Raw genomic sequence first — 15091 nt, 5'->3', positions numbered from 1 at the left:
AAGTAAACTATTCTTAGTAGTAACTATTAATAATATTAATATTAATATATTAATTAATATTAAAATATTAATAATAGTAACTACTGCAAAAATCTGAAGGACCACAGAGTTGCAGCAAAGAACTAGCATTTTTGGGTGTCTTTTCCTTCTCTCTACTGATCATCTGAATTTTTTTGCCCAATATGGGAGCCCAAATTAAATTATTATTATTACTACCATGGAGAAAATCTATCTATGTGGTTGCTAAGAGTTGACACAAACTTCATGGCACATAATCAAATAACACTAACATTTAAAGCAACCTGTTGATTTCCCTAAACAATATCTTCTGCAACCTTGGATGGCAGTTCCTGGTATGGGTCTACAGTGGTGAGGAGGTAAGGGAAAATAGCAACAGCCTCTATTACCTTTCCTTCTGAGCTCCTCTCTTTGTTGGATGGCAGAGCTGGTTAGTGCGGACCTGACTTTTACTACTAAACATGCTGGTTACTTTTAGGCACAAAACTTTAAGTTTTCATTTAGAGATTTTCACTTGTATTATTTGCATATTATGAACTAGAAAACTGGAATCTGTTAAGTGGGCATGTTAAATCTGCAATATAGTCAGAACATTAGAACTTTTAACCTTTGCTTTATGACCCATTTCAACCCAATAATTCAAGAGGGAAAACCACACAGAAAATTGAATTCAGCACTCAAATAAAAGGGTTGAAACACTGTGGCTCACAGAATTTTAAGCAAAAGCATTAATTACTGTGTATAAAAGCTATAATATAAAAAAGATTCTGGTGTTTCTTAAAAATGTCCCATCTGTTCTTTGAAGAGACTAAAGTGCCTTGACTGATGGTCTCAAAATAAAATGAACAAAATGTGTAGGGAGTATGAGATAAAATTGACTGGTTCTCAGGCTGCAAGAATGTTAAATCCTCTTCGGGGGGGAAAAAAACAGCCATAAGCAGCAGACAGGGGCATTTTAAAATTTTTATTCTAATGACATATGAAAAAGCTATATCTAGTACATTTTATATTTATGAAGAAGATAAAACTGGTTAGTGGGAAAAGTATGTTGCTATTCTCAGTCCCCAGAGGGCTCTATATTAGGTAGGAAAATTGAAGAAAACATCCTGAAAGAAAGCAGTGGCAAGCCATTTCAGTATTGCCATCAAGGAAACTACATTTATGTGTCCATGAAGTCAACAGGATTTCAGAAGACTTTACCTTTAGCAGTATAAACAAACCTAGTTTGCTTTATTTTTGTGAAATGCAGAAATTGCTTATGACTTCATGGTAGTTCACTGTATATAGGCTTAACTTTCCACCTGGTAGGTTGTCAGGTTAATTGACATTTTGCAATATTTGCCAAAACTGTCCTGCTTTTTGTTCTTATAAAATAAAATATTTTGGCAACTTTTTCAGGTGCTTGGCGCCGTTGTGGACTTTGTACAATGGCCCAGGTGCCAAATGAAACGTATGTTTTAAATGGTCAAAATCTTGGAAGTTCTCATGTGATCTCATGTCTGCATACCAAATCTAGCCAAATCTGCTGATATTTTGTTACATAAAAATTCAAGATACCTTGTGTGAGTATGTGGAAATCTCATGAGATTTGGTGATCTCACAAGATTGCAGTCTTTATTTTTAAAATGGGAGGGGGCATCTGTGGACAAATCACTTAAGATTGACATGGCTCACATTGTGCCTATGGTGCTATATTGATTGCCTTATTACAAGATAAAGAAGAAATAGACTGCAAAGAATGTTGCAGTTAAATATGGATAAAGGCACTCCCAGGCCATGCTTGAATCCTGGTGAGAATAGAGGTAAATTGCCATTACCTTCTTCTGGGATTGTTTTGCAATTTCCCAATCTAGTTTATAGCCTTAAGATTTCCTAGTAGTCTCCTATCTGTTTAGTAACCAAGGCCAATCCTTCTTAGTTTCTCTGCCCAGGTAAGGTTGGTTAAGTGCTACAAACATTATTTGTATGTTCAAAATTGGTATGTAATGCATTGTCTCCTGATAAAAGTGTAAGCACTACTAATACATATTTTTGGCTTTGGTTTGCTAAAGGAAAAGCCATAGCTTGGAGGTAGCACAAGCTTTGCACGTACAAGATGCCAGATTCAATATCTGCTATGTCAAGATAGGACTGGAAAATATCCACAACGCTGACGTAGCTGCACAGATGCTTGGACTCAGCAGCTTTTTATGTTCCTAACAAATATCTGGATTCAAACTGCATCTACTAATACAATTAATTCCTCTTCCTGTTCATTACCTAATTATTTCTATAAATTGTAAAGCCTACCCAAACTTAATTAATTGCAGTTTCACAGCAAAAGTATACACTTCCACTAACAGTGCATATGTTTCTAAATTGTGGAATGTCAAGCTAGTTTTATTTCTGCAGTTCTATAAATGGATGATGTTAATGGTTAGTGTTTATCAGCACCTGTAAAACTTGGTTTGTTTGTTGTTGTTTTTTTGAGTTTGTTAAAGCAGAAAACAGATCTGTTGCTAAGAGAAAAAAATCATATTCATTGTTTTATAGTTTCTCTGGGCAAAATAGAATATCATTACATGAACAGTCTACCTTTGGTTCAAGAAATACTTGGCATAAATAGGACATTAATGTAAGAAAATTAGTGTAATCATTAGTATAGAAAAGTATCTGGTTTCTAACAGTGGTTATTGGATATAGAGTATAATACAAGTATTGTCATAACAGCTGCTTCCTGAACAATGTTCATAATGTAACAGCATTTATATATATGGATGTACTTGAATGACATATTCATTATAACTTACAATTAACTGTGAATGTTCTCAGTCACACTAGCTGACCCAATCCTGCTACATCTTAGGATTTGCCAATGGGTGCTGAAGGTTTTTTGAGTGTTCAACAGGCCTAAATCAGTCATGGGTTACTTTCATTAATTGGCACAGAAGGCAGCAATAGCTAGACAGTAATGATTACCCAGCTGCAGACATAGGGCAGAATTTCACATTCATTTCTATGGTTAGCATAGGAGAAGGTTACTGGGCTTGGAAGAGTATGATTTGAGATTTGGTGGCATAGGTATTTATGGTATGACAAAGTTAAGGTTAATGTAGATTTCAAAAATCATTTTATTGGACGTGCCATTTTGAGAATTTGAAATAGATATAAATCTAGATTGTGTTTGAAAATACCTTTATGGCTATCATCACAAGAAGCATATTATAGACACACACACAGATTAGCATATTATACAAACACGCATCCCTATACACATAAACACACACACACTCTTCTCTACTGGTAGATTTATCAGAAGAAACTTACCTTTCTATATCCAATACTGTAGTTTCCTGTTGAATAAATTCTTCTGTGGGCAGACTGTCTGGCACCACAATGACTCATTTAATCTTGTTATAGGAGAATTTATGAACACAATAGAACAATATTTTTATAAAGCTATACATTTTCTGATCTACTGCACTGCTGCATTAGATGGCCATAATTAGATTCAGGAGATGGAATGTGGAGGAATGTAGAAAATCCTGGGATGGCAAGTGAGGAAGCTGCCACATTGTTCTGTTAAGTAATCCTATTTTTTGCCTAATCTATGATATCTTTTTGTGATCAGATTTTTTTCATGCCACAAGTGCGTCAGAATCACCAACTCATTATTTACCTAAATTAGATGGTTATGATGATGATGTATTCTCTCCTGTAGAATGCTCAGCCAATGTGGGTGGTTTAAGATCACTTCAGGCTTTATTCCAAAGCCTAAGTATTGTCCAGCTATTGCCATAACATTTATGTGGTTTCAAGCACAGCTGTGTTTTGTAAGCTGAAGGTTGTAAAGTTGAATAACTAGTTTTTTTCAATTCTTTTAACAACTCTATTAAAGCTGCAGTAACTATGGTGAAAACTTTTGCTGGTTTGTTTCATAACCTCTGTATTTCATTTATAAAGTCCCAATATTTTACAGTCTTTTCCAATACCTTTGCAACTACTCTACTGTTGTTTGGTATTGCCACATCTACAAGTGAAACTGCTTTCCCTTGGATATTCTGATACGCAGCATGTTGTATTCTAGGTGTAGTCTTTCTGAATTACAATGATAATGAATGATTATTTTGTAGCCTAAAAGATTGTTTTTATTATTTAATAATTAAATAATTTACATCAAACAATTGTTGACCTATAACGGTAAGGTAATAGTAGACCTTACACTAATTTAAAGGTTTTTTAAAACCTTTAAAGGTTTTTTTAAAAACCTTTAAATGCCTTTTAAAAGACATTACATTTCCTTAGAGAAAAAGGAAAGAAAGGAGCTGAGTTTATAGTTGTGGGGCTAGGCTCCTAAAGGCCCAGAGATTGGAGATCAGGACCCTGGAGTGAGGCCCTGCTCAGCAGAACACAAAGAATGAGCAGGATGGTTGGGAGTAATAAGGGCAGACAGATCCTGGGGAGTTTGCGATGAGAGGTTCTAACATAAGCACCCATAGTTTAAACTCTGTATTGGGTCAAAATAGGATGCCAGTGAAGAGCCCTGCGCTGTAATGTGATCTGAGAATAATATGGAAGACCCAGAAGAGCCCATTCCAAGAAAATATATTATGATTTGTAAGCAGTAATGTCTCTCTGTGGTCTGAGGAATTTACCTTCCACAGAAATCCAGTTTCCTATGTTAACAATCTCTGTGGTTCATGTCATATTGTATAGGAGGAAATACTTTTTTATTACAGACGGAAAAGGTATCAGAAAGACAAGACGTTCAATCAACTGTGACTCTTTGAGACGTGTGAGCTAACTTTACTTTTTGTTTCAGGCTATAAATAATCTGTTTTGCTTAAATTCAAAGTTAGGTAAGTTAGCTCTCCAAATGTTGAACTACAGTTCCTAGCAGCTTCGATCTGTAGGAATAATAAAAATAATTCATTAAACTTTTATGCTGCCTGACTCTCAACAACTCTGGGCAGCTCACAACAATCAAAGAAATTACAGTAAAATCAATAAGACATTAAAAAATAAAAATAAATGCAAAGATAAATAGTGAGGGATTCTGTATGTCTTACAAAACTCTCAACTTCTATCTTAGCTCAAAAATATAAAAAGAAAAAGCTCCAGTCTCTTTAGGAAAGCAGTACTGGCTTACACTTAGATTTGCCTGCAAAATATGAGGGAAGGTAAAATTTACATAACTTAAATTTAAAATTGTTACTGGGTATGTATGTTTCAGATGAAGAAGAGAAATTGCTTAAAATTGAGCTCTTACTGGATATGTTGAGTGAAAAACAAGAGTACACTAGTGCATAAGTTGGAGGAAACCAGAAATTCCCACTTGCTGGTGTTATAACAGTGCCTGACAAGGGACTGAAATCAAACTGCTGACATGATTATGAGAAGAGTCTAACCTTAGTAGTGCTTCTTTGATTCAGTTAATTTTTTTTCAAATTTTGAGCGATGAATGAAGAGGTCAGAAGTAGCAATTGAACATTTGAACTTGAAACACAACAGTGATATGTTTAACTGTAAGATGAACCATGTGTGGAGTACAAAACTGAATCTGAAATGTATTCAGTTGTTGCCTTGTGTATGAAGTCTGCTATTTCAGTTCAACAGTTCTTAATGTGCTTTTGTTGAAGACAGACGTATTCCCATGTAGAGCGTGCACTGTTTTTGGAGAGATACAAATAATATGGCTGTGCAGCATTTCAGATTCAAAGACAAAAACGTGCTTTAGAGCGTGTGTAGGTGTATATATGATACTGTCTACAACTCCAAACCATATAAGTTATTTTTCTCCAAAATCGTGCTCCAGCTGCAAAAGGCACCCACATGATTCCAGGGAGGAACAGTTGCTTTAAGGAATCTACGGCTGCTTGTTTATATTCAAAGCCAACAGGATGCTGACAAGAAACATATATTGGAGTCACTAGAAACTGCTCTGTCACTGTTCTATGTGTATATCCAAAACTTAAAATTGTTCAGAATTCAAAATCTGTATTAACAGTAGTATTTTACTCAGCAGTATTTTGCTTAAGAAACATGAATTGATTGACCTTGTTTTGTATGGCAATGTAATCCTCTAAGTGACTTACTGATTGTATTGAATAGAAATTCAGGAACCTAAAATTTGGTGTAGCTGCTGTGAATATAAGACTTTTGCCTTCAGTTGTTGCTAGACTCATTGATAGAGCCAGTCATCAGTGCCTCACATTCCTCCTCCTGCATGTGAGCGAAGGGGGGAAGGAGGGTGCGGTGCATGCGAACGAATGGAGAAAGGCCGGGGTGGGTGGCGGAGACTTACCCAAGCAACTCATGACCTTTCCTGCTGGCTTCCCCATTGGCTTTTTTGTGGGAAACTGGCAGAGAAGGTTGCAAATGGCAATCACATGATTGTGGGGTGCTTGACAACTGACCATAAGTGCGAATAGGTTACCAAGCACCCAGATTGTGACTGCGGGGGCACTTCAATGGCTGAAACTTCGGGGACCAGTCATAAGTCCATTTTTTCAGTACCATCAAATGGTGAACGAATGGTCATAACTCAAGGACTACCTGTAGCGTCTTTAGGAGCCTGTTTTTTTTAGATAAGAGGCCCATAGTAATTAGTAGAAATCACTTTAATAAAACTGAGGAGAGACCATACGTTGAAGAATGGATATATTAAGTGGTTCAGAAATAATAGTGCTATGGGAGAATTGGAAATTAGAAATGGATCTTTTTTTCTCAATTTTACTGCAGTTTTTAATTAAGTAACATTTTTTCAAGTTATTTGTTATGTGGACTTGTAACTGAAATAGATAGGGATAATGCTGCCATTGGTAATATAATGTAACATAGTGATATAATGTAAAGGTAACATTTATAGCTTGCTGCTGCTTGCTCAGGAGATTTGAGGAAAATACATTCCAAAATTGCAAGTGTTATACATCTCTTATTTCAGTATGGATACCTATTTCTCCTATTATAGTAAACTCAGCAAAGATGCAGAGCAGTCCAAATGACCTTTAGGAATTGTGATCCAAAATAATATCTTGAATTCATAAGACACTGCCTTGTATTTAGTCAGGTCATCATGCTGACAGCAACTTTCCATAGTATCAGACAGGAGTGGTTCCCATGTCTGCCTAGAGACACAGAACTAATTGAATCTGGGATCTTTGTTTACAGACAATTAAAACACATGATTTGTCACTGAACAATGTTTGTATTTAGGCTTTGAGCTACTAATTGTCAAATGATTTTTGTTATACCAAGGTTTGATTCAAACTACTATATTTACTTATTAGAACTAGATGACTATGTTCATTGCATTCAAGAAATTTCTCTTGAATACAATGATAGGTTGAAAATAGCTTTAATACTGTATACCAAAAGACCTTTACATTGTCAGTGTACAGCCATGCTGTTTCATTTATTTCACTCTCAGTTAAAACTCCTTTTAAAGATCTAGAATCATATTTGATACACAACTTTTTACCATTTTGTTGGATTTTTCAGCTCTAATGTTGAAGTGCACATAGCATTGTTAGCATGTATTTTGTAAATGGGATATACTAAGAGCATCATTTAATACAAAATTCACAGATTATTACCTTTCTAACCAAGATTGTATTTCAATAACTTTTAATTTCCAGTGATCTCCAGTACCTAATTAGCAGAAGAACAAAGATCTACCTATAATTTTAAGTCATTCTTCCCTAATTGATCTGGGCTCTCAGTCATACATTAAACTTATATTAAATAATGATGGATGATCAAGATCATGTTGATGCATTCTTCAGAACATCCTTGGTTTTCATGGACTGTTTTCTTCATTATCTGCTGGATGGCAACTACTAGTAGTTGTTATTGTTATTGTACTTATTGTGAATTTAATGAACAACAACACAACATTTTTATTCCCAAAGAAAAAGCCCCAAATTTTTCTGCATTTGGAAAGAAAACAAATTGCTTGTAGGAACTGCCCAACTCTAAGAAATGTTAAAAACAAAGGTAATGTGCTGTACTTCCCAAATCATGTGCCATTTGTGAAATATTAATTATTTTGAAAAGTAACACCAGCCAGTTGTAAAACACTGAAATGGAACGAGCATTTAGGGGAAAATGCTGCTGCCAGTGTGCTCTAGTGAAATCTTTTCTATTTTAAAGCTGAACTTAATTTGAACTGAATGCAGGACATGGTGTTAAAGTATCATTCAAGCTTAAGGAAAAGAGTAGGAAGAAGGTACATTCAGCTCTGTAGTACTGTATGTTGGCTGTCTGCTATAAATTTGGAGTTACTATCCACATTTACACAGTAAGCTACTTAAGAAAGTTCCTGGAACATACATTTTAGAAAGCAGGAGCGCTGAATTCCCTGCTAACAGCATGGAACTCACACTTGTGCTAAATGGGGATTTCCCAACCCAAGGATGTATACAATTTGGACTACTTCCATCTAGCCTTTCTAGCCACAGTAGGGACATAGCAATTAGTGAGCCAATGAAAAGAAAGCACCTCATAAGTAATCTGTATTTCCATCCACTTAGAAAATGTAATTTAACATTGATCAGTACTTAAGACTTGTGAAGCCAAAGTTTTTATGCTGATATTCTGGCTAATTGAGTCCAAGAAGAAAATCTGTTGGGTGTGGCAAAGACTTCAAAGTGATAACATCAGAGTCCCATATGATTAATCTAGTTTGAGAAACATGAGGCTCTCTGAATTTCTTATCATTTATAATCGCTAAATTATTTTGCAGCAAATGCTGACCTAGGTTAACATTACACTTCCTAGAGCAAAGTGTTTTTGAACTTAAATGTATAAATGCATAGGCTATGCCCTGTGTGTGTTATTATATGTATGGTAATAAGTAACTATGGAATGCTCTAGATTGCTTCAAGTTTGTGATGTTTTATGCAGTTATGCAACTGAATTGTGAATGCTGTTCTTAGAGCATTCTTAGAGTTGGCCTAGCAATCCTGAGAAGAGATCCTTTGTTTAGCAGTTGGAGATCTCAGAGAAAGATTCCCAGTGACTCTGAGTCTCTGCACAGTGAATCCAGATGCCATTGTCTTGTAGACCACTTGGAGCATACGTTCCTTTTATTTCTGCCCATTGGAAAGCTATTCTCTTCTGTAGCATATTGGGTGGAAAGGCTAGGCATGCTCCAGAGGAAAAGTCAGAAGTGTGTCTTCTCCTACTTTGCAGCATTTGTAAAGCTTGTAAACCTCATTTACTTAAAATAATCTTATTTATTTCTTAATTTTCTTTTTTATTTATGTACTTGTTTACTGGAATACTGTTGGCTCCACATGCAACATTTCCAGAAACAACTAAAGAAAGGATTATATCATGTATCGGCTTTCTTTTTTTTTTTAAAAAAAAGCTTTTGCAAATGTGTGATCTTTTAACCTTGAGATGCTGCATTTGTGACTCATATGCTGGAGTGAGTAGAATATAAAGCAGTCATTCCACTGCAGAAATAAAAAAGGCTAAAAATCAAGAAATTCACTATGCACAGTGATCTGGGCCATATCTGAACCAGGATTTCTATACCAGTGGCTTGTTGAACAAACCACAGTGTATAGCACATTAAACCAAATTTAAATAAACAACTTTATAACTTACTGTTTTGTGTTAACCTGCCTAGTATGACACTGTGCTGCCTATCAAACTAAATGTAGTAGATAAGTTAACAATGTATAAAAATGTTACATTTCAATAGTAAGTAACTGTCAGCCAGATGAATTTATTTCAACTAAGGCAACTTCATGGTGTGCTTGAAATTAGATTTTAAGCCATGAGAGATGATTTTTTCTGTTGATTTTGTTCTGCAAGCAATATTAAGAGAGAGAGGAAATGTATGGCAATTTCAGTAGGATTTTTAAATTATTTCTGCAATTATGTTTATTTGTACCATAAACTATTTGAAGATAAAGCTAATAAAAGAGAATATAAAGCAGAGCTAGGTTTACTTTTCTTCAAGCTGATGTGCAAATAAGTATTTAGAAGTTGGTGCCATCATATATGCTGATGGCTTCTTCAAGATCATGTATCTTTGGCCCTTATTAAGTGTATGGTTCCTTTGATAGAACTTCATTCTATATGAGCTAAACATTCATTGTATCTATACATTCAGTTTAAACAGAACAATGAATAAATATATTTGAGTTTCCTTTAAGGAAGAAACATGTGAATTCCCAAACTAAACAGCTATATAAGGATTTCGTTTATAATTGAGGGAACTATGAAGGAAAACCTGGTTTCAAATCTGATGTTTATTCTGTGTTAGTTTAGTCACAGCTGCAGGTTTAGAAACAGACCGCTGTTCCTTTGGTCCATTATTTATGCTATTTTTTCTTCTAATTATTTTCTCTTTTTTTAATGCTTTCTATTTATAAAAGCAACTAGTCTCCAACAACCATCTTGATGCCTTTCTTGTTGCCTGCTTCGTTCATCAACCGTCTCTGTTTATTACTTTATTTGTATGGTTTTTTAAAATTTCCTGACCTCTTTGCCATCTTCTAATTTTCTTCTTTTCTTCTTTCCAACCTCGCTATGTAGGCTTCCAGAAACTAACACGGGAACAAACTGTGTTCCATCAAGTCTTATGAATGGCTGTATTTTTCTATATTCAAACTGATTTGTTCTTGGTTGGTTTTTGTATTTTCACAGTGTGCGGGTGTGATTTGGCTCAAGGAGGCTTTTTCATTAAGAATGGAGAATACCTTTGTACTGTGGATTACCAGCGGATGTATGGGACCCGATGCAATGGCTGTGGGGAGTTTGTGGAAGGAGAAGTTGTAACAGCTCTGGGAAAAACCTATCATCCCAACTGCTTTGCCTGCACTATGTGCAAGTAAGTCAACTGTTTAAAGATTATAAATACTAAAGAAAACAAAAAACGTTCAAAAAAAAATCTTGATTTTTGTTGAAATGTTGATAAATATACACATATATGTGTGTGTGGGTGTGTGTATACAGACATACGTACATATATTGTAACATTTATATAAATGGTAAAGAGGCATGGAAGAGCAGTGGTAATCCTCTCCTGCTGAAATCTGTTCTACCATTTCTCCCCATGGAAGAGTTAGACAGATTTTTTAAAATATATGCTTTTATCCCTGAAGTAGAAGACCAATAAATTCATTGTGGTGTTTCATTTTTTCGCTACTCATTTGTAAAGGTTAAATATTGGTGTAATCCTCAATACACCTAATCTTACCTGGAAACAGAAACTAAGCAATGTAATTCTTGCTTTAACTAGTATTTAAATGGAAGACATCTTGAGAAGATTGGGTTCTGGCTGTTTCTCCTTGGGTCAAGATAAAGAAACAAAGTATTGGATTTGATCATCCCTACCCAGCATGGTCAATGGTCAAGAATGATTTGCTTTGAATTTCCATAAGATTTGGAGGACTATATGGTTCTCACCAGTCGTTCAGAGGAAAGACCATATCTCTGTGTTAGAGCACTTTCTAGAAATGCCGAGGGTGTCAGGCCTTTTAAGACTCTGAGAATTCTAGGGGCTGAATGTTAATTTCTGGTCCTCCCTTTCTTCTCGCTACACTCTGCATCTGTAATATCAAAATACTGAAGTATCTTTTGGGATTACATTTTCACTCATAAACATCAGTGCCTTGGAAAATGTATTTATTTGTGTGATAATTGCACATACTTAAATATACTTTGAATGGAGCTCATCTCCATGGGGTGTCCAGGAGGATTGTCCTCCTTCCCCTCCCACAGAGTCTGGATAGCACTGGAAAAAAAGTTCTTTGAAACTCTGGAGAGCTTTAGCTAATCAATCGATGTAATGGACAGCTAGATGGACCATTAGTCTGACTTGTTATAAGGCAGATATTCCTATTCCTATCTGTTGTCTACTGACTGAAGAACTGGATCTTTACTGCTATTGTTGAAGGCTGAAACTGCCTCATGCCAGAATTTCTGGTTTAATTTTTTTCACGGTAGTTGCAGGACTTGTTCATTCCTTTGGTATCTAGTTTTAATCAACTCATCCTTTTCCTAAAGAAATGTAGCTCAGCTTGCTCTGAGTAATGAAACACACAGTATAGTGTCCAGTAGCCGCATTCTTGTAGAATACAATACTCAATGCTGCTCTCTGATTGTCCAGAAGACCAAGAACTGCTTAAATTCTGGGATTTGTTGCTTACATTGATTGCCAAAAAAATGAGCTATCTAATCAACATACACTTTCTGTGAAAAAAAAGTAACGGAAATTTCTAAATATTTATTTTCACATGAGCACTCAAACCACTAATAAGCAGGCTTCATTTCCTAATGACAATGCTGATAAAGGCCCGGGCTTTTTTAAACAAGCAAACCTTCTGAAATAAAAATGTATTGGTCAATTTCTTCTAGCATCATTTTTTTTCCTTATGGAGGTACATTTAGTGTTTGGATTTTCTCCAAATGCCTAGCTTTGCCAGTACTGCATTTTCAACATGCTTTGGCCCTTTTTCCTGCAAGATATTGATTTATACCAGTGGCAACAACAGAAAAGAGCTGAGAAAGATAATGAAACCCCAGAGATACACTTGCATTGAAGTGCTTCTTTTGTTTCCCAGGCGTCCTTTTCCACCAGGAGACCGGGTTACCTTTAATGGAAGAGACTGTCTCTGTCAAATGTGTGCCCAACCAATGGCATCCAGTCCAAAAGAACTCTCCAGTTCCAGTAGTAAGTATTTCATCATCTTTACTAAATGCCAAAATAGCTCCAAAGCCTCAATGGCTATATTTCTATTTTGTGCTGCTACTTTACTCTAATGTGTAGTGCTGACTTTGGCTGCGAGGTGGGTTTGCATTCTAGAAATCTGAATTTGTGCAATCTCCCCTTTCCTATCCAGCCTACTGCTTTTTATTTTTTTGTTTATGCATCTGGGGAAATTACTTTGTGCATATGTCCCTTAAGGAGATCCAGTGTGATTCTTGCCATTCAAAAGAGATCAAATTCTTTTGTTGACAAATATTCAGAGGTTATGTTATTCTAGTTTTGACCTGTTGGAAACATTAGAAGCACTAATATGTGTATTAAAATAGCATCTACAACATTTTCAGAGTTTCAGGTAATTGCTTTAAAAATGTTTCCTATTCAGAAGTAAAACCCATTTATAAGATATCTCTGTTCTGTAGTTACTTGCTTTTAAGAAAATTGGTAAGGGAAATATTTAAGAGAAGCAGAAGGAGGTTAAGATTATATTAGTTGTGGATGTTAGATGAGAAGATGTCGAATTTGCCAGAGAGTTTTCAAAACAGGCTAAATTGGTTAATGGGTATGTTTCTTGATGTAACTGGTCTAGAAGCTCTTTCTTTTTCCAACTTTCTCCTGGATGTATTTGAATCCAAATTCTACACAGACCTTTTTGCTTATTTAATTTTAATTTAATTTAATTTAATCTTATTTTATTTTATTTCCTCAATAGTAAATAACATGTGTCTCTGTGTGTGTCTTGTGTGTCTTCTTTAATATATAATAAATATTTCTTTGGAAGGAAAACTTCAGGCATGTAGCAAATTACCTGAAGGGAAGACTGAATTAAATCATTTTCCCACAAAAAGGAAGATAGGCCAAAAAACAACTATAGACACATGCAATGCCTCTCTTCCCTACCTTCTTAACCTGGGTGGCCCAACTGCAGCTGACATTTTTTTTCCTCTCCATCAATGTATTGTGTATATACATAGGCACAAGGGCAGAACATACATACATACATATATGTGAATTAATAGCTACTTATTAAAATTGAGTGCCTGTAAAATAATGTATTCCGTTGATAAAGGTAACGATCGCTTGTCTATAGGTGCATACATATATCATTAATAGAAGAGAATATGTGCAGCTCAGTGTTGAACTATTCCATTCTAGCACTGAAGATGTTTCCTAGCTGGGTAACGAAATGTTTGTAAGAAAACAACCAAGCTCAGAGAACCCCAAGGACTCCACATATATCATTCTTGGTCAAGCACATTCCACAGACTTAAACATGTCTTTCCACCAGATATAGCAAATGGATTTTGTGCCATATTTTTAGAGCTGTTGTCTAAAACGTGGAACTGACTTCTTGCTTTCACTAATGTTGGCTTGCTGTCAATTGTGTCTTCCTCCTTTAAACTGACTATTCTGTGTGTGTGCGCGTGTTCATATAGATATATCCCTAAAGAAACACACATCATGTTCTATATTAGTCCTGCCCATCTATAACTGCACATCATTCCAAGTAACAAGGTGAGCTTACATATGTATTGCAGAATTCTTTTTATAGACAATGTCACTAAGGCATGAATAATGGGGAACTTAACATTGTGGCTGGGACCAAGGGACACAGTCATCTCCTCTATGTGATTGCATGTTGTTTGGACCAATATTCTTGTTTTCTTTGGAGAGTTCCAAAATCCTTTTCTTTAAAGAATAAATCAACTTAAAGGCCCTCAGGCATTTTTTTTTTTACAGGCCCTGGAGAGAATATTTGCATGTTTCAACTGAGTCTTTTTAAATCCTGCAAGATGTCCTCTTTTGTGGGAACAATGCAGTGAAACATCAAAAAGACTCTCTCCTATGAGAAAACATTAAAACAGATACATTTCTCCATTAAGTTACCTGAAGTAGAAATAAATGGAGGTGTGCCTTTCATTCATTTTAAAAATCACAAATCAGAAACTCCATAGGCTTGGGGTTCTTATGTAACATTTCATTGAATAACTCACATTACATTCTTATTACATCTGTCTGCTACAGTCTGTAATTACAGCTAGAGTTCCTTTTAACAAAACAGTATAGAAATTCTAAGGAAACACAGTACTGGCACAAAAGCATATTCTAATATTTTCCAAACAAAAATTTTAGAATGTTATAACTTTAGATAGAGCAGTTTTGATGTAATGAGAACAAGTTTGGGTATTGAGGGTATAATGTATTATATCTGCTATGAATATAAACATACTTTGCTTTGAAATAAATTTAATGGAATCCTCTTGTCCTTTCTATTGAAAAGAGAAGCATTTGTGCTGTAAATGGTCCAATTGAAGTCTGGGAAAGCAGGAAATTTTATGCCAGATAATAAGAACTGTCTTGCACCTACAGGCT

At 35.3% G+C, this 15091-nt stretch overlaps 1 protein-coding gene and 1 long non-coding RNA gene across 13 annotated transcripts in view; one reads left to right on the top strand and one right to left on the bottom strand.

Annotated features, from left to right (window-relative positions):
• ABLIM1 (actin binding LIM protein 1) overlaps positions 1–15091 on the top strand; it is a 217252-nt gene that overhangs the window by 108536 nt on the left and 93625 nt on the right. For all 12 annotated transcript variants that reach the window (XM_088131674.1, XM_025167016.2, XM_025167012.2 and 9 more), the window contains 2 exons: positions 10657–10840; positions 12576–12685. In XM_088131674.1, the coding sequence (XP_087987800.1) occupies positions 10657–10840; positions 12576–12685 (294 nt within the window). The remainder of the gene's footprint in view (positions 1–10656; positions 10841–12575; positions 12686–15091) is intronic.
• Positions 1–15091, bottom strand: part of LOC148213591 (uncharacterized) — a 47551-nt gene that overhangs the window by 18289 nt on the left and 14171 nt on the right. The gene's annotated exons all lie outside the window — the stretch shown is intronic.

The sequence above is a fragment of the Python bivittatus genome, unplaced genomic scaffold (genome assembly GCF_059951505.1).
Source record: "Python bivittatus isolate LINGU-HERP-01145 unplaced genomic scaffold, Pbiv_v1 ctg000980_np1212, whole genome shotgun sequence".
In the NCBI taxonomy this organism is placed as follows: domain Eukaryota; kingdom Metazoa; phylum Chordata; class Lepidosauria; order Squamata; family Pythonidae; genus Python; species Python bivittatus.
The sequence above is the reverse complement of the archived record's forward strand: the minus strand, read 5'-3'. Positions and strand labels throughout refer to the sequence as shown.